The sequence below is a fragment of the Aquarana catesbeiana genome, linkage group LG02 (genome assembly GCF_042186555.1).
Source record: "Aquarana catesbeiana isolate 2022-GZ linkage group LG02, ASM4218655v1, whole genome shotgun sequence".
Classification (NCBI taxonomy): Eukaryota; Metazoa; Chordata; class Amphibia; order Anura; family Ranidae; genus Aquarana; species Aquarana catesbeiana.
In genome coordinates, this window is record NC_133325.1 from 588,991,072 (window position 1) to 589,010,945 (window position 19,874).

Here is a 19,874-nt window from a genome sequence, read left to right on the forward strand (position 1 = left end):
AGGTGACCTCATCATATACTCCCCTAGTAGTTCTGGCAGCCTTTAGCAGATATCCAACACCTTTTAATCCCTAAGGTCGTCATCATCATCCATGTCTCCTGCAGCTTTGTCGAACCTCCATCTCCACTCTGAATTTTTTATCTGTTTATGCTGATTTACTGGAGCAGCTTATCTGTAGGGGCTCTAAGCGTGCTCTTGCAGAGTCTGTCTTTGACCCTCCTGATCTGTGAATCAAACTGGGCCTTTATAGCCCCTCTTCTGATTTCTGAATTTGAGTCCCTTTCCTAATGAGGACCATACCCTTTAGTGTTATAGCTGCTGGCACAAGTAGGTCCTGCTTGGGATTTGTGAAAAGCACATTGTGGAAGAAACTAATGAAAATGTAATTCTCTTTAGATGCATGGCTCTAGTGACGTTGCTTGGTGCAGGCATGAGTACTTCAGGGAGCCAGGCCTCTTCAGATCTTTCAGACTGAGTCAACTTACCGGGTTCGGTAATGATGGCTCCAGGATCCTTGGCTAACGTTGAGCCAATGGGTTCTGTCTCCTCTGGTGTGGCCTATGGTATCTCTAGCAGATGAAAGCGGATACTCTGTGCTCAGGATCATCTTTTGACTGTTTGAAAGCCTATCTTGAATTGCTCTTCTGTGTCAGACATTTGAACTGAAGCAGAGTGTGCAAGTAATGAATCTGAGACTAGTAACTGAGCAATTATAGGTCCATCTGAATGGGCTCAATTGTTTGTCAAAGCAAGCCCGAAGGAAAAAACAGTAGTACTTTGGTCAGGTAAATGGCCAGAAGTGGAGTGAACAAAAGTCTGTGTATGTCAAACCATTTATTACGTAGGTATCCAGATTGCTACAGAGCTGTAAGCCTGGTTGCTGACTTTCTGGTCAGAGAGCAGTATTGGGATATCTCCCTTTTTCTAGGTCTTCACTGCTTGCGAGGACATGCTGTTACCAGTGGAAGGAAGATTTCATTTGTCATATGCCACTGAATTTGTGGATGCCACAGGCTCAGTTTCTGAAGTGGGACAGCAGAGTGCTGAGCCTCACCAGGCCAGCTGTACCCACAGTGAGAATCCACAGAGAGATTGGTTCATTATGTACTCCACAAAAAAATAAACTATTTCTCATAGAAATAACATGCTCCCCAAAATTTAGTGTTATGTTAGAGGGAGAAGGAGACAGAAAATTTAGATTTTTAAAATTAAGGTTCAAAAATAAACATTGTCAGGTTACCAGAAAAAAAATACAAAAGCGCAGCCTGAGATTCAAATAAAGTGTTCTCCCATTGCAGAAGAACAATGCCCTGCTTGTTAAATGAACCATTAAAGCTATATACACAAGCCCAGAAAGAGGTCTTAATCCCCTTCACACAGTGTTCTGTTAGGTACAGGCACCGTTGTGGCAGGAACTGCACACAAAGCTTCAGGTACATAGAGGTAAAATTCCCCAACAGGGCATGCCTTTAGCTATTCAGCTATTTAGCTGAAAATGCCACAATTGGTGGCATGAGAATTCCACAAATAATCTCTAAATATTAGGGTTGCGTCGGTATTGGTGGCGATGCTAGGCTTTTTTTAGCGAGTATCGGTACTCTTGAAAATGCCCCGAAACCGATATAGGAAGTGACGTCAGCTTGGGAGCCGAACGCCTCCTTCCTCCCCTTCGACAGCGGGGAACGGAGCAGTAGACCTCCCTACAGCACAGCGATGGTAAGAATATGCCCCGATCGGGGGGTTAGGTATTGGGAAGCGCTACCCTCTTCCAGGCCCTCCACCACCCCTGATGCTTGCCAGCAGTCTCCCATCTTGAGCACAGCACTAAGAGCTCCTCCTCCCCATCCCATTCCCTTACAGCTACCATGTGCACAGTATATAGCTAGCTACTGCCACTAATTGCCATTCCCCCCATGGAATTTCACAGGTCGGAACTGCAACCAGTAGCTAGCTATACACTGTGCACATTGTAGCTGTAATGGAATAGGATTTCAGCTCCAGTGTGTGCTGTGTGGGAAGCAGGAGCCTTGCCTGTGTTCACGCTGTGTACAATGCAGGGATGAGAGATAGAACTCTGCCGGGTGACACCCCCACTGTGCCCTCCTCACTCTCTGTAGTGTGCCCTCCTCGTGGGACGTGTTCTGGCCTTTTAAGTTTCTGGGTGCCTAGTGTCCATTTCTCTTTTAAGTGCAACCCTAGGTTTTTCATTATCAAGCTGTGTCCCTTAAGGGTCCACATCGAAATACTGGTAAATATCACAAAAATGCAACAGACAAGAATTTTCGTTCTCTTCAGTGAAAAATGCTGTAAACTAGGGAATTCAATGGCAAGTACATTTTGGTTGTGAAGAATTAATTAAGGGGTCTGTTAAACTCACTAGACACCAGACAGTTCTGTGAAGGAAGACCTGTATACTTTCTTGATAGTTCAAGTTTAGCAACAGAATATTTATCGTTGTGACATAGTGGGGGTGAAGTTGCCAATATGAACTTGGGGGGAGTGGGGGTATAGGTAGTGTTTCATTTGCTTTTGGTTCTACTAATTTTTTGTGTATGTTTTAAACAATCTGTTTTTTTGTTTTTTTTTGTTTTTATATTTGTGCTTTTGTTCAACAGGTTCATCCAGCTGAAGTTGGAGCGTGCAACTCCAGCGGAGAGACAGTTGGTATTTAATGAGATCCTACAAGCTGCTTATCAGTTGATGGTGGATGTATTTGGAAACTACGTCATACAGAAGTTTTTTGAGGTAGCTTTTCTTTTCTTGGCATTTATCTAATCGGACTTCACTTGCCAATAAAATATTCATTTTTATATCTAAAATTCTTATGATCATTCATATTTTTGTCATTAAAGCAGATGATGGACCTTCCATGCAAATAGAAGTTCTGTTTTACTGCCAGCCTCCCACCACCGAAACAGAATGCAAAAAAAAAATCTAACTTTTAACTTAAGGTTTTAAAAATAAAAATATCTTCCAGCATTTCCAGGAGGCGAGGGTGATGGCACTGCTTCCTAGACATTCAAAATCCTTCAAGAATGCACTACTATATTGGGCTGGAGGTTATGCATGTAGGATGTCAAAATGCTCAGCTATCCAAGAAGGCAGCAGTGAAGCACTGTGATGTCACCTGTGCCTTTTTTTTCTTTGCAGCTAATGTTTAGAAGGTGGGGCCTGGTGGAAAAACATGGAAGGTCCAGTTTAATTGTTTACAGGGTGCACAGATGCCCTTAAATCTGGAGGCTCTAGATTTTGAGGCATGAACCTACTATTGCGTACATTATTTAAATATCACTACCTAGGTTAGTGGTTGCCAAAGTACAAAATATAGGGCACCTCAACTGTTGGATCCTGGCATATACAAAGAGCTACACTTAGGGTTCACTATATGTAATAATAGTCAGGACTATCAGACTGTGGACGTACTAGACTAGAGGAATGGATGGGCATAGACTGTGGACATGCTACAGGTTTGGTTGCAGACTGGGAACAAGCTGCAGAAAACAGTGAGCCACTGAGGACCTGTTATATCAGCCTAGTAGAGATCACTGCTTCTATACAAATTAATGTTCCAACTACAGATTGCTGGGGTCCAGGGGCTGCACAACAAATGCTAAGGGGCCTCATGTGGCTTCTGGGCTATAGTTTGGGCACCAGGGATCTAGGATGTTGTTCAACACACGTAAACTAGGCATTTCATCTGCTTCCTTTGCAGTTTGGAAGTCTAGAACAGAAGTTGGCACTTGCAGAAAGAATTCGTGGACATGTTCTTTCCCTGGCTTTGCAGATGTATGGATGTCGGGTAATTCAAAAAGCACTTGAGTTCATCCCACCTGACCAGCAGGTCATCGTAAGTCAACCTTGCATAGCTGTTTTTGCTTTTACAGGGAGTGGTATTTCCTAAGTTGCACTCCTGTAGTATTGGTGGAAATTATTTTGTGTTGTGTTCCTGTAATCTCGTGTAAACACCAATGCTCCATGCTCATGTACATCATTTCCCAATTGCCCCACTCTTTTTGGAAAGAGTATGCTTGAGCTTACATTAGATTACAGGAGCGCAGTGTCTTTGTAAAAACGCAATATTTCCAGAAATACACCACAGCTGGGACTTTGTGGCACTATGAATACAAGCATGTTTTGTGCTGTACGACCATATGGCTATATTTACGTTCATGTGCATGAACCCTTATCTAGACTATTTGAGAATCATACACAACCTTGTTAAAAAAAAAGACGGTATGAACATATTAAGTCTTTTATATAGTTTTTAGTTTACACTGTTTTTGCATGGTTACATTTTACATAAAATTACGACTAAGGCTCGGTTCACACTGTAGCGATGCGGGACCCCTGCGAATCCAGTGCAGGTTCCTGCATCACATGTCTTCCCTCGGCAGCAGTTCACACTGTCCTCTGCAAACTGCTAGGAGTATCACTTAAAAGTTGACACCCACAAATCAGTTCACAATATCGCAGTGCAAATTCGGGCAGGAATCGGATCGCATAGGTGTGAACACCCATGCGATCTGATTCTGCTGTGGACCAAAAAAAGGGTCCTTTGTGAGTTTGGCCCGAATGCAGTGCAAATTCAGCCATACAATCTGTATGGCTGAGTTTGCTTTGCATGTGATTTGTGGTGCATATATAATTTTTTTTTTATATGTATTATTGCAGTTTTTTTTTTTTATAGCGCAGAAAATAAAAACCACAGAGGTGATCAAATACCACCAAAAGAAAGCTCTATTTGTGGGGGAAAAAAAGGACGTCAACTTTGTTTGGGTACAGCGTCGCACAACCGCGCAATTGTCAATTAAAGCTACGCAGTGCCATATCACAAAAAATCAGCCTGGGTCATTAAGGGGGCAAATCCTTCCGGAGCTGAAGTGGTTAAACATGTCAGTATCCTAAATTTTCCATAAGCGATGCTTTAAAGACCTATAGTTTATCAGTTTATTGTTGCAAAGGACATCTGGTGCTAGAATTTTTGCTCTCATTCCAGCGTGCGCGGCGATATGTAACGTGTATTGCAATCCAACATTTTCAGGAGTAGGCGCCCTGCCACGTGTGTTTACGTTTGTATGGTCATATATTGGGGAAGGGGGGTGTTTATGTGCTTGGGTGTAACTTTTTTTTACAATTAAAAAAAAAAAAAAAAAAAATCTTTTTTTACATAACTTTTTTTTTTTTTTTCTTTTACCATGACAATGATTTATTTTTTTGGTTAAAGGTCCTCTTTAATGAAACATCCAGTGTCTAAAAGACCCTGCATATCTCTTATGTGCTCCACATCGCACTGTTACATTCTTCCCTGGCCTTGATGGCTGGGGAAAACTGTAAACTAGAACCTGGAAGTGATGTCACTTATGGGTCAACAACTAGAAGGGGACACACGTCTGCTCTCCTCCACTCTACCAGCAACACCAGCTATGCTGGTCCCGGGCCCGCAGATGGGCAAGCAGAGCCAGGGATACATAGGGCGGGGGAGCATTCGCCTTGGCGACCTGTCGCCTCCTGGGGTTTGTCGAGGCTTCTACTAGATCTAGTTAGTATGTGATTTACAAGCCTAATACAGTAAACCTAAAACTGCCTTCCCTGACTGAGCCAAATCCTCCTTTAGATTCGCTTTCATTTGTATCTCACATGCTTCCCTTCCTAGACATTGCAGCTTACAGAGGGAGAGTTTCAGCATGAGAAGCATTGCTGTCTATCCAGAAAGCAGTGAGGAAGATTGTGTTACCAGGTGTTTATTGGCAAGCTACAGGCTTGTGAGTCAGCAGTGACAAAACTGATAGCATTCACACCCTGGGACATTTTTTTTTTTTCTTTCCACTGTAGTGCAAGCAGTCAGACTACATGGAAATGGTAACTTTGCTCATTGTTGGCACCCCATTAAAAGAAGCTGCATGGACTTCACTGGCAGGTTCATTAAGTATTAGTTGGTCTTTACAGGAGAATACAAGAGAGCTGTGTGTGTGTATGCACTTAATATGAAGTGCTGCAGCACATTTTTCTAATAGGAGGCCACAGTTGTATTTTAATATTTATCACATTTTACTTCTCCTACTTGCAATTAAGTTACTTATGTAAAGGCAATATAATGAGCATAGGCAGTTCTAAGTTGCATAAAGCAAGCTGTTGAGATTCCTTAGACAAGCAAAAGAGCTTTTCCAGATATTCTCAACTTTTCCTCCACTCTTTACGCTCCCCTTCCCTCCCTGAAAAACCACAATGCAACACCAGCCATCCTTGTTGCTCAAAGTTAAAGAACAATCAAGTTAAAAAAAACAAACATGTTATTTACCTGCTCTGTGCAGTAGTTTTGCACAGAGCAGTCCAGATCCTCCCCTTAGGTCCCTCTTTGGTGCTCCTAGCCCCTACCTCCTGTTGAGTGCCCCCACAGCAAGCAACTTGCTGTGGGGGCACCCGAGCCGCAGCTCCATGTCCATTCAGACATAGAGCCGTGGCTTGGCCCCGCCTCCTTTCTCTCTCATTGGCTGATTGACTTTGACAGCAGCGGTAGCCAATGGCGCTGGGCTGCTGTCTCAACCAATGAAAAGGGGAGTCCCGGCCAGCCAAGTGACTCATGCAACATCGCTGAATCTAGAGGGACCTCAGGTAAGTATGAGGTGGACTGCTGCACAGAATGCATTAATTGCATTAAGATAAGAAACCATCTGCATTTACAAATACTTTGTGTTAAGTTTTTCTTGTGTAAACAGTTTTTCATACTGCGAGTATATGACTGCGTTCCTTTTCTAGAATGATATGGTCCGAGAACTGGATGGGCACGTTTTGAAATGTGTTAAGGACCAGAATGGAAATCATGTTGTACAGAAGTGTATAGAATGTGTTCAGCCACAGTCTCTGCAGTTTATCATTGATGCCTTCAAGAGTCAGGTCAGTTTTACATGGTGGGACCATGGTATAAACAAAGAATTTTGTAACGGTTATTAAAAATATATTCTTCCTTACACTAATATATTTTAAAATAATCATGGTTTTTGCAGGTGTTTGCGCTCTCCACGCATCCGTATGGTTGCAGGGTAATACAGAGGATTCTTGAGCACTGCCTTCCTGAGCAAACACTGCCTATACTCGAAGAGTTGCACCAGCACACAGAACAGTTAGTACAGGTAACACATCACTTCTTTGCTTTTAAATATGTTTGCTATTTAGCTTTTTAATGCATCTTACAGAATCGTGAAGTTTTGTATACCACATAAACTTGATGCAGTTGTAACTCTATGATGTTCAACTGTTTGCAAGCTTGTTTCATATGCCAAATGCAAAATCAAGAAAACATACAGAAAAGCTTTGGCAATGCAGTGTATAGTCCTGGGTCTCTCTAAAGGCTTCTTTTTTTTAAAGCGGGGGTCCACCTATCTATCGTTTTTTTTTTTGTTTTTTTTTTTTGGAGTTCATTCACAAACTTTTCTTCTCATGATTATCTACTCACATGTTCTGTGTAATAAGTCTGCCTGTGTCTGATTTCGTTGTAAAGAGTAACTTATAAAATTCACTGAAGGCGGTTTCCATCTTCATTGCGGGCATTTGAAGCCCACAAGCATGTATTTCCTGGATGCGGTGAATGCTGTGCTCCCAGCATTCACCGAGATGTTGTGATGACGCTGTTGCACAATGCATGCTGGGATGCCTGAGACTAGCTCCCAGGGGACTGTGGGAGGTCTTGGAGAGGCTAGAAACACACCTACTCCCATGGGAGGAAAACCAGGAAGTGCTAAGAAGATTAGAAAAAAAAAAAAGGTAATTACGGCGATTTTTTACACAGCATGTCAGCATCTAGGCAAGGAAGAGAATGCATAGAGATAATTAGAGGTCGACCGATATATCGGCCGGCCGATGTATCGGCCGATATTTGGCTTTTTTTACTTAATCGGCATCGGCTGATTGTGCTGATAAAAAAAGCCGATTATAAGGACTTGCAAATGACTTCTGTAATAGAAGTCAATTGCAAGTTGTCTGAAGGTTTCTTCTCTCCTCCTCTGGGCAGCCTGCCAAGTCTGATAAGAAGATACATTTGTATCTCTTCGGGTTCTTTTATCAATAGACTGAACTCCGTGTGTAGAAGTTCTCAGTTTAACCATTTAAAGACTAAATCTTTTTTGACATTTGTTGCTTACAAGTAAAAATTCTGTATTTTCTGCTAGAAAATCACTTGGAACCCCCAAACATTATATATATTTTTTTTAGCAGAGACCCTAGGGAATAAAATAGCGGTTGTTGCAATATTTTATGTCACACGGTATTTGCGCAGCGGTCTTTCAAACGCAATTTTTTAAAATAAAATACACTAATTAAAAAAAAAAAAAAATAAGCAGTAAAGTTAGCCCATTTTGTTTCGTCCAAAAGTTTTGGTTACCTGTTTTTGTGTATTTAATATTTAAGATATAGTTATTTTTTTTTTAATCTAAATTATACATACAAGTGAACTGATTGGAGGTTTGTTTTGTTCAATAAATGTTTAAATGTAAAAAATTTTCTGTATCACTTATTACTTAAGGTTGCTTTCACACTGGAGCGGGCATGCGTTGACGGTAAAACGCTGTTAGTTTTAGCGGCGCTTTACCGTCATTTTAGCGGCGCTATTCGGCTGCTAGCGGGGCGCTTATAACCCAGCTAGCGGCCGAGGAAGGGGTTAAATGCGCCCCTGAAGTGCTGCTGCCGAAGCGCTTTGCAGCCACTTCGGCAGCGGTGCGCATTCATTTCAATGGGCAGGAATGGTGGAGCAGCGGTATACACCACTCCAAAGACATCCTGCCAGCGCATCGCCTCAGTGTGAAAGCACTCGGGATATCACACTGAGACTGTAGGGAAGCCGTTTTACAGGCGCTATTTTTAGCCCAAAAACGCCTAAAAAAACGCCCCAGTGTGAAAGGGGTCTAACTGTTAGATTTTATGAGATGAAGGGGGAAAAAAAAGAAAAAAAAAAAAAATCGGCCTAATATATCGGCCCAAAAAAATCGGCATCACATATCGGCCATCGGCCACCGCGATTTCTAAATATCGGCATCGGCCAGAGAAAAACCCATATCGGTCGACCTCTAGAGATAATGTTCAAAATTTGGGTGGAACCCCGCTTTAACAAAGTTTTTTATTTTGTAAAGCATGTGGAACAGAAATAATACAAAGGGAAGGGAAAAACAAAAAAAAGGGAAAACTAAAATAATGTACATACAATATTCAGTGAGATCAAACACAGCAGAAGCTCTAAAGGCTTCTTTAAATAGCCTGGCATTGGTATTTTGCTCTGCTCAACTATATTCAGGAATTATGAATGTGTTTTAAGAGCAATTACCCTTTAAGAACTTTTCTTGCCAAATGGGTTTTACTTTGTCATAATTACATTTCTTTAATACAGTTTAACCATGTCCTCATTCTGTAATATATTACACCTTCAACTCCTGGACCAAGATGCTGTAAAGGTTTTACTTCTTTTTCCTAGAATCTGTCTTTGAAATGTAATATGCTAATAATATTTTACAAATCTTTTAGCCACTGAGTGACCCAGAAATGTGTTCATAGTTGTTTCTTTTAGATCCTAGTCATTTAGACATTCAGCCCGGGTACAATATCAGGTTTCATTGCCTCCCAAGATGGCTGACTATGCACTTGAGTGATCTACTATAAAGGTTTACTTTCACCCATTTTTCCTAAATACAACCCCAATTTCAAAAAAAGATGTGACGCTGTGTAAAATCTACATAAAAACAGAATGCAATAATTTCCAAATCTCATAAAACCATGTTTTATTCACAAATAGAATATCTATCAAATGTTTACATTTGAGAAAATGTTCCATTTTAACAAAAATAAGGTAATTTTGAAATTGATGGCAGCAATACATCTCAAATTGGGTCAGGGCAACAAAAATCTGGCAAAGCAGGTGATGGAAGTAAGTGCAAGGAAGGGCTGGAAAATCATTTTGAAACTAATTGGGTTAATTGGCAATAGGTCAGTAACCTAATTGGGTATAAAAAGAGCATCTTTGGGAGTCAGAGTGTTTTAGAAGTAAAGCTGGGGCAGAGGTTCACCAATGTGAAAAGCTGCTTCTAAAAATGTTCGTACAATTTCAGAATAATGTTCCTCAATGTAAAATTGCAAAGACTAAATATATCAACAGTACATAATATCAAAACATTTTGAGAATCTGGTGAAATCTGTGTGCAAGGTACAAGACCAAAGTGCAATATTGAATGCCCATGATCTTTGGGCCCTTCTGAGATGGAAGTCACTGCACGGGCTCAGCAATACTTACAAAAAACATCCAAAAATGCAAGGTAAAGCTCTCTCATGCAAAGAAGAAGCCATATCTGAACATGATCCAGAAACATCGCCGTCTTCTCTGGGCCAAAGGTCTGGTCAGTTGAATCAAAATTTGACATTCTTTTTGGCAAACGTGAGTGCTGTGTCTTCCGGACTAAAGAGGAGAGGGACCTTCTGGCTTAGTGCTCAGGTCAAAAGTGCACATATCTGATGGAATGGGGGTGTCTTGCACATCTGGAAAGGCACCATCGATGCTAAAAGATATATATTCAGGTTTTAGAGCAGCATATGCTCACAGATGTCTTTCAGGTAAGGCCTTGTATATTTCAGCAGGACAATGCTATTCCGCATACTGCATCTATGACAACTGGATGGTTTGATAGTAGAAAAGTCAGTGTGTTCAACTGGCCTGCCTACTGTCCAGATCTTTTAGTAATTGAAAATATTTGCTGCATCTTGATATGAAAAATAAGTCCCAGGACTGTTGAGCAGTTAGACTCATATCAAGCAAGAATAGGACAACATTCATCTCCCAAAACTCCAGCAACTGGTCATCTCAGTTCCTAAACATCTACAGAGTGGTGTTAAAAGAAAAGGAAATGCTACACTCTGGTAAACATTGCACTGTCCAAACTTTTTTGAGAAGTGTTGCTATCAATTTCATTTTTTTTTTTCTTTCTTAAAATGGTACATTTTCTCTGTTTTAAACATTTCATGTGTTTTCTATTGTTAATAAAATATGAGTTTGAGATTTGCAAGTCATTCCATTCTATTATTATGTAGATTTTACACAGCATCCCCTCTTTTATGGCATTGAGTTTGTAGTTCTAATTCTGAAAGCTATGTATTTGTTTTTTTCCCCACGCAAATTGTATTCATCTTTGAAGTCCTACTGACCATTCATTTAAAATCTTAAGTACATTCCAGATGCATCAAAACAAAAGCTATACAAAGTTAGTTTTCTTTAAAAGGCATCCACAGCCCCAGTAGTAAAGCATGTCTCCTACCTGCAGCTGCAAAATGAACACCCTTGGTCTCTGTGGAAGCAACGATCTCTCTGACACGCTGTCTGAGAGCTAGACTCCCCAATCAGCAAGGAGCATGAGCATCCCAGGTTGCAGAGCTATAAGCCTGACTCAATAAGGAGTGTATTGGACTGCTGTAAAATAAGGTCACTGCCTTCAAACAGAGCCAGGGTCCCACTTTGCAGCTGATGACAGGGAACATGCTTTTCTACTCAGGATGTGGCTGCTTTAGAAAGATCTATAGATAAGAAATTTTAAGGTTTTTTTTATTTTTTTTTATTCACTTGCAGTTTATTTAGCTGAAGTAAACCAGTCATAAACACAGTTTTTTGTTTTTTCATTATTATTTTTAATGCGAGAATGCAATTGACAATAAGAGTGGCCGCAACATTTGGCCAATAAAACGAGATAACAACAATGCACAGTTTAAACTGCACGTATAATGTGACTTAAAGGCCAAGTTCACCTTTGTGATCGTTACATGGTATACCTGTATTTCGGGTGTAACATGTTCAGCATGCATCCCCTCTCGCCCCTTCAACCCCCCACCCCCAACAGCGGGCGGGAATCCCCTCCCCGCACACACTGTCACAATTTGGAAGCTGTGCGGCGGGAGCTTTGCATGTTTAGACATATATGAGGTGTATTTGTTCTGTGGTTGGTTAGAAAAAGAGGCAGCCTAAAATTGGCCTGTTTAACAGGCTTTTGTCCATGTTAGACCTGCTTCTCTTTGCTTAACCACTTCCTGCCCGCCCACCGTCATATGACGTCCTGGGCTTTGAGCGGTTATATCTGAATGATGCCTGTAGTTGCAGACATCATTCAGATATTGCCGGTTTCAGCCGGCGAATCTCTGCACCATAGGAACGATCATAGCGGCCGTTCCGCCGCTTAATTGTTATTACGGGAGGCGAGAGGGGACGCCGCCCTCTGGTGCTTGTTCCGACTCACCGTTACGATCGGTGAGGCGGAGAGCGGATCCGCCGGCGCCGGATGTAAATCATAGAGATTTCCGGCGGACCAGATGGTTGCCGGAGTCTCTATGTTCATCGGAGGCCGGGCGCGATGTTATGACGTCACGCCCGGCCTCTCCATTCGAAAAAAACGGCGCCGCTTCGGCTGGGAAGCGGTGATCGTTTTTATTTTATTTTTTGATTTCAGGCTTCCCAGCCTAGTGGTGAGATGTGGAGTCTTATTGACCCCATATCTCACTATAAAGAGGACCTGTCATGTCATATTCCTATTACAAGGGATGTTTACATTCCTTGTAATAGGAATAAAAGTGATCATTTTTTTTTTTTTTTTTCCAAAAAGTGTCAAAATAAAAAAAAGAAAATTAGAATTAACAATAAAAAAAATTTTTTTTAAAGCTCCGCTGTCCCCGTGTGCTCGCACGCAGAAGCGATCGCATACGTAAGTCCCGCCCACATATGAAAACTGTGTTCAAACCATGCATGTGAGGTATCACCGCGAACGTTGGAGCGAGAGCAATCATTTTGTCCCTAGACCTCCTCTGTAACTCAAAACATGTAACCAGTAAAAAAATTTCAAGCGTCGCCTATGGGGATTTTTAAGTACTGAACATTGGCACCATTCCACGAGCGTGTGCAATTTTGAAGCGTGACATGTTAGGTATCTATTTACTCGGCGTAACTTCATCTTTCACAATATGCATAAACATTGGGCTAACTTTACTGTTTTGTTTTTTTTAAAACACAAAACTGTTTTTTTCCCAAAAAAAAAAAGCGTTCGAAAAATTCCTGCGCAAATACTGTGTGAGATAAAAAGTTGCAACAACCGCCATTGTATTCTGTAGGGACTTTGCTAAAAAAAACATATATAATGTTTGGGGGTTCTATGTAATTTTCTAGCAAAAAAATGATTTTTACATGTAGGAGAGAAATGTCAGAATTGGCCTGGTAGGGAAGTGGTTAAGTTAAAGGATGCAAAAGCAGCTTGAAACAGGTTAATGCAGCTTGGCTAAGAGGTCAAATGCACTTTTAAATTTAATAATCTCAAATGAGGGTAAATGCACCTGAAAGCACAGTGCATTTGCCTAATAATTTAATGCTTAGCTATTCTACCTCGATAAGCCTCATAATTTGGCAACATTTAATAATTTAGCATTTTTTATCACTATTGTTGTATTGGTACACGTGTGTGGATTTCCAGTTGAATTTTTGGAAACTGCTTGTAAGTAAAGTTGAGACCTATAACAATAAGCTATTCTTATTGTATTTGGTTGTGGGTTTAAGAGTATTTTGAGGAGTTTGATAGTAGAAACTTTTTTTTATTTATTTTTTTTTTATTTTTTTAGCGCTGTTAATATAAAACTGTGTCCCATTTCACTTGCAGGATCAGTATGGGAACTATGTCATACAGCATGTTTTAGAACATGGTAGACCTGAAGACAAGAGTAAGATTGTTGCAGAGATTCGGGGCAATGTCTTAGTTCTGAGTCAGCACAAATTTGCAAGGTATGTTTGCCTTTGAACTATGCCTGGTAAAGCAATTACTAAAATTGGAACATAGTGCTACAAATCACAACAGTGAGAGAACAAAAATCGACTTAACTCTACCAGAGTTGTCTTCATAATTTACACATTTGTCTAGTCACAACAATTTGAATTTTAAATATAATAGTCTCGAAAGGGTTAATAAGTGAATAGTAACAAAAGGGTTGAAACTGTAGCTCAAGGTTCCCTGCTGGTTTTGTGACTAAAAGCCTAGGCCAGTGATTGCGAACCTTGTCACCCCAGTTTCAGAACTACATTTCCCATGATACTCATGCAGTGTAGTTGAACATCATGAGAAGTGAAGTTCCAAAACATTGGGGGGCCAAGGTTCGCCATCACTGGCCTAGGTGGTTTAATCATTCTGAAGGCACTGATCAGAATATAAATTAGTGGAAGTCGTAGATATTTATTTATAACAGGTACTTGTATAGCGGCGCCAATTTACGCAGCGCTTAATAAATATATAATTCACATCAGTCCCTGCTCTCGAGCTCACATTGATAAATGCACATCCTAGGACCAATTTGGGTATGGCCAAATGAATAAGCATGACCCCAGCATTGTTTGTGGACCTGCACTTTGCCAGATTCACACACAGCTCATTACATAGTCTGCTTTACAGTCACATTATGTTTCGCCTTTACTGCTTCTTCTAAACCAGGGGTCTCAAACTGGCGGCCCTCCAGCTGTTGCAAAACTATAAGTCCCATGAGGCATTGCAAGGCTGACAGTTACAAGCATGACTCCCTCAGGCAGAGGCATGATGGGACTTGCAGTTCTGCAACAGCTGGAGGGCCACCAGTTTGAAACCCCTGTTCTAAACCTTTGAGGATGATATTGTCACTCAGTAGTTGCTGAGAGAGAGATACTCCCTCTAGTGGCTCACTACAGATCTCTTTTTTTTTTTTTATTATTATTATTTATTTTCTTCAAATAACTTTTTATTAAAGTTTTTATCATTTTACATACAACAACCCATACCAAACACGCAAAAAAAAAAAAAAAACTACAAAAGAAACACCATGAATAATACATGTGTCCGGTTCTCTATATTTAATAAAATTTTGAAAGCACAAGCATTTAAAAATGTGAAGGTGAAAAAAAAAATTACTAAAATGCTGCAACAGCATATCAAAATTTGGATTTACCAAAAAAAATATTTATTATCCCTTTAAGGAGGATTGGACCATGCTTTGTGTAGATTTTTGCTTTCCTCTTGACCAGTTTTGCTTCGAGTGCTAAGTATACAATGTGCTGCTTTTTAATTTGACTATGATAGCCAATGTAACTATTTAAATCTTTGCATGCACAAGCAGTCTTTCCTTGCTAGCAGATTCTCTTCAAGAATTGAGCTTCGCTACATAATATAGTTTTACAAAACTGCTTCCTCCTGTCCTATAGTGATGATTTGCCAAGAAAAACCTTGGAAGGCCATCAAGATGATGTTGAATCTAGCCAGGCAAATGGAAGGCACATCTTGTTTGTTGTCCCAGTAACCACAGTTAATGTATAAAGCCTGAACTAAAGTAAACCTCTTATAAGATAAATAGAGATGTTGCCATTGATGATAGACATCCTCCCATCATTGCACATGGCCGGCGCGCACTGTGATCACTGAGTCCTTTGCTGATCACAGAACCGGGTAAAGGGCCAATCACAGCTGGCCCTTTACCACTTGATCAGCTGTCAGCCAATGACAGGTGATCAGGAAGTAAACAGAAGCCGGATATCGGCTTTTTTTTCTCCTCACGATCAACATGAGGAGAAAAGAATAATGCCAGTAATCTGCTTCTGTTACAGGGACATCGGTCTCGATCTGTGCCACCTATCAGTGCCCATAAGTGCTGCTAATCAGTGCCTCATCAGTGTCACTAGTGCTACCTATCAGTGCCCATCAGTGTAGCCTCATCAGCGCACAGAAGGAGACAAATTACCCGTTTGCTAAATTTTATAACAAACTGAAAAAAAAATGTTTTTTTTTTTCAAAGTGTTCGGTCTTTTTTTGTTAACCCAGTGGTGATTAAATACCACCAAAAGAAAGCTCTATGTGAAAAAAATGATAAAAATTTTGTATGGGTACAGTGTTGCATGACCGCGCAATTGTCATTCAAAGTGCAACAACACTGAAAGATGAAAATTGGCCTGGGCAGGAAGGGGGTATAAGTGGCCAGTAGCCAAGTGGCTAATAATAGTCCCATTAACTGCTATATTCTTGTGCAGTGCTGCCTTTACCTAACATGAAGCATCGCATTTTAGTGCCTTCCTCCCTACCAGCAATAGCTCTCAACAGTGGCTTACCTAGCCTACTTGACATCCGTGTCGATTATTTGTTTTTAACGCACACACATACCTTTTCATCTCTAGGCATGAAATGAAGTAATGGCAGAAAAAAGACTTGGTGTCCTGCAGCAAAATGGGGATAATTACAGAGCGCTAAATAAAACATAAGAGTTTAATAGCTGTGCGCCCCACTTTTACAGGGTGACAGAGCTGCAGTAAGCAATCTCCCTGCCTCCCTTTACAGGAGCCTGAATGTTTCTAAAGGTGTCAAATCTGGGTTAAAGAAATCATATACTGAAAGCTGTCAAGCAGGAAAGACCAATTTCTGAAAGGACCCTGGAATTGTTCTTCTTGCTTAACACTGGCAGACTTTAGAAGGTATTTTTCTTTTTAGATTTATACTAGACATGTAGAATGACAGGTTTTCTTTAATTTTCTACAATAATCTCAGTAGTTTTTGTGCCTTAATATGTGTTGCATCGGGCAGACTATTTAAAATGCACCTTGGCAAACCAAAAAATGGCACCGCAGCCAGTCAGAAAAAAAGAACACAATGTGAATGGGGGACACAGGTAGGAGAAACACATTTAGCTGACAACTCCAGAAAACATGCTAAATCGCTAAACTAAATCTCCACTATTTAGCTTGGCTTTAGAACATTTGATGAAGGTGTGAGAATCACCAGTGTGGGACAGAAGCAAGATCTTGTGTCAGTGTGTATATATCTTTGGTATTGCAAAGAGCACAAAATTTTAAATTAGTTTGCTTTAAAATAATCAAAAGTATCAGTAACACTATGTATTGCTGATCCCAGCGCTCAAACGGATAGAGTTGTTGCACTGTAGCAGCTATTATAAAAATAAAATTAAAACAAAATGATCAAGATGCATCTTGATCAGTTTGTTTTAAAACTGCCAATCAAGGTGCGTGTGGGAGGGTAATTTAATTTAATACAAATGCAAGTAACTTAGCTCAGGTTGACACCCACTTTCATTGTTTAGTAAGTGCTTAACACCACCTGACTCCTATGCTTTCTTTTCCTGGTCTAAACAGGCTTTCTATGCCTGATTGTGAATGGCAAGGAAAGGGCATTTGACATCCTAGCTGGTTGGGCATGACAAATTCCTTCAAAGCCAAGTGAAATATATTTATATTGTGTGTGTGTGTGTATATAATTATATCCATCTTTTATATATAAATTGCTCAAAAGGTCTGCATCCGTTTTTCCCTTTTTTTTTCTTCACTTGACAGTAATGTAGTTGAAAAGTGTGTGACGCACGCCTCCCGCACAGAACGAGCAATGTTAATCGATGAAGTTTGCACGATGAATGATGGGCCTCACAGTGCCTTATATACAATGATGAAGGATCAGTATGCCAACTATGTGGTGCAGAAAATGATTGATGTAGCAGAGCCAGCTCAGCGTAAGATTGTCATGCACAAGGTGAGTAAAATGCCACCAACTCAAGTATGTAGCTAGAATTGAGATACATCATCTAGGACATGAAAAATAACACCACTTGTTCTTTTTTAGATTCGGCCACACATTGCCACTCTTCGTAAATATACTTATGGCAAACACATTCTTGCTAAGCTGGAGAAGTACTACATGAAGAATGGTATGGATCTGGGTCCGATGTGTGGTCCCTCAAACGGCATTATCTAGAGAATCTTCCTGGACCCCACTGTATCTCCCTATTTCTGCCCACAACGTGGGAGATTCAGGGTGTAGCTCTTTCAAACCAACCTTTGTAAATGTCTTTAATTTTATTACACCCGACATATTATTTTTAATAATCAAACTTAACCTTTCCCCCCCCCAATGTATTTCTGTATAGAATCACTTGTACATATCTTGTACATGTCCTGCCCCCTTGCTGAATGCACATCAATTGTGCAGCAGAGGCCATGTGAATAAATTTGCTCACCAGAATCCAAAAGGATCCTGAAACTTTTTTTTTTTTTTTCTTCTTTTTAAGACAAGATGCATGGTTTCCCTTGCCTTTGTTTATTTTAAAACATACTTTGATGAACCAGAGTTCTCCATTTCTATCTGTATGTTCATATGTATACAATATTTTTTTTTTTTTTTTTTTTCTGAGCAAAATCAGTTTTATTGTGCAGAAATTGGGATTGAGGCAGACTGCCCTTTTTACAACTGTATTATTTGATTTTTGACTTACTTTAGCATGTCCACCTTAATTCTAACCCGTATACCCTTTTTTCGCTTTGTATAAATATGTAGTGTATACTTGATATAGATATTTGCATATATATAAAACTTTGTAGTATTTTTCTTTTAGCTTTTTTGATGTTTAAAATACAGATGTATCCTGCAGTTAGTGGACATAAACCCTTTTGACTGTAAAATTGTACATTTGTAAAACCTCAGTAATGTAAATGTGAGTTTGAAAATTGACATAACCCCTTCCTTTTTGGTAAGAGATTAAAAAAAAAGACAAAAAAGAAAAAAAAAACTTTAGGCCAAACTGTGCATTTCCAGGATTCTTCTACAGATATATTGGTCGTGATGTTGTAAATTGTAAATTGTAATTTCAGCCGGGCAAGACAAAACTGCATTTTCCCCCTTTTTTTTTAGTTGGTGTTTGATATCTCATTTTACTTCCATTTACAATTGGATTAATGTTAAATTTGCTCTAAATTAGTGCAGATATCTTTTTAAATCAGCCAACTGCAAGTATAATTTCAGATTTTTAAATCTGAACTAAAACTACCCTTATCCAGTTGGAAATCTCGTTCGTTCTTTCCTGTACAGACTATAACATTTTGTTTTGCATTTTGTCTCACTTGTAAGTTGCTGTAACATATTGTCCACTTAATTCTTTGTTTGAATATACAAATGTAATAGTTAAACGGTGTATATTTACAACAGACATGAGATCCCCCTCCCCTTTTGTGTATATTACAAATGAAAATTTTCAAAGCACACTTGTTTAACTGTATGTGTATAATTAAGAATACCCTTTTCAATTGCCGGATGGAGCAGGAGGGCAATGGGGAAGGGGCATTATTGGCCCTGTGGATGCTTCTGATTTAGCAATTATTTTTTTGTACTTTGTGTAGAATGTCTATAAATGATGTGTGATCTTTATTTTGAAAATTACAGAACTTTGGAATCTCTTTTTTGCTTGTGGTCAGTTTTTGTATTTTAAGACAAAAGCTTTCATACCCATCTCTCATTTAAAAGGCCAACATAATAAGCTGTGTGTGTATTTATGCTTTTATACATACAGGTGTAATTTAACAGACCATAAAACCTAAATTTAAAGGTTTATTTAGCACAGTGTTTTTGTACACGTCCATATTTCCACATTAGAATATACTTGGAACAAACTTTAAAATCATGAGTTTCCTAACCACATATAAAATTTTGTCCTGCCTGACTTGGGTACTTGCAAGCCTCATCCAGCAGGATAACATGCGGCGAGTACGACATGTTAGTCTGACATGCCACATCTGCGATCGTGGTAAGGAGCCTTACCACGTAATCAGCTGTGACCAATCACAGCTGATCATAGCGTGAACCAGGAAGTGCCGATAAACGGCACTCCTCCGTTCGCGTTTACAGGGAGAGCCGATTAGCTGCTCTCCCTGTCCGGGGGGGGGGGGGGGTGTCTGTGCTGATAATCAGCACATTGATGATCGACACAGCCCCCATCAGATGTGCCCATCAGCTGCCAGTCAGTGGCCCCTCAAAAAAAATCTCAGTGTCAATCAGTGCCCAGTAGTAACACCTGTCAGTACCTCATTA

General features: G+C 40.1%; 1 protein-coding gene across 7 annotated transcripts in view; it reads left to right on the top strand.

Annotated features, from left to right (window-relative positions):
- The window catches only part of PUM1 (pumilio RNA binding family member 1), a 118,266-nt gene extending 99,023 nt beyond the window's left edge, over positions 1 to 19,243 (top strand). For all 7 annotated transcript variants that reach the window (XM_073616244.1, XM_073616245.1, XM_073616242.1 and 4 more), the window contains 7 exons: positions 2,616 to 2,745; positions 3,713 to 3,847; positions 6,757 to 6,894; positions 7,005 to 7,130; positions 13,662 to 13,783; positions 17,354 to 17,546; positions 17,637 to 19,243. In XM_073616244.1, the coding sequence (XP_073472345.1) occupies positions 2,616 to 2,745; positions 3,713 to 3,847; positions 6,757 to 6,894; positions 7,005 to 7,130; positions 13,662 to 13,783; positions 17,354 to 17,546; positions 17,637 to 17,768 (976 nt within the window). In that variant the 3' untranslated portion in view covers positions 17,769 to 19,243. The remainder of the gene's footprint in view (positions 1 to 2,615; positions 2,746 to 3,712; positions 3,848 to 6,756; positions 6,895 to 7,004; positions 7,131 to 13,661; positions 13,784 to 17,353; positions 17,547 to 17,636) is intronic.
- The last annotated feature ends 631 nt before the right edge of the window (positions 19,244 to 19,874 follow it).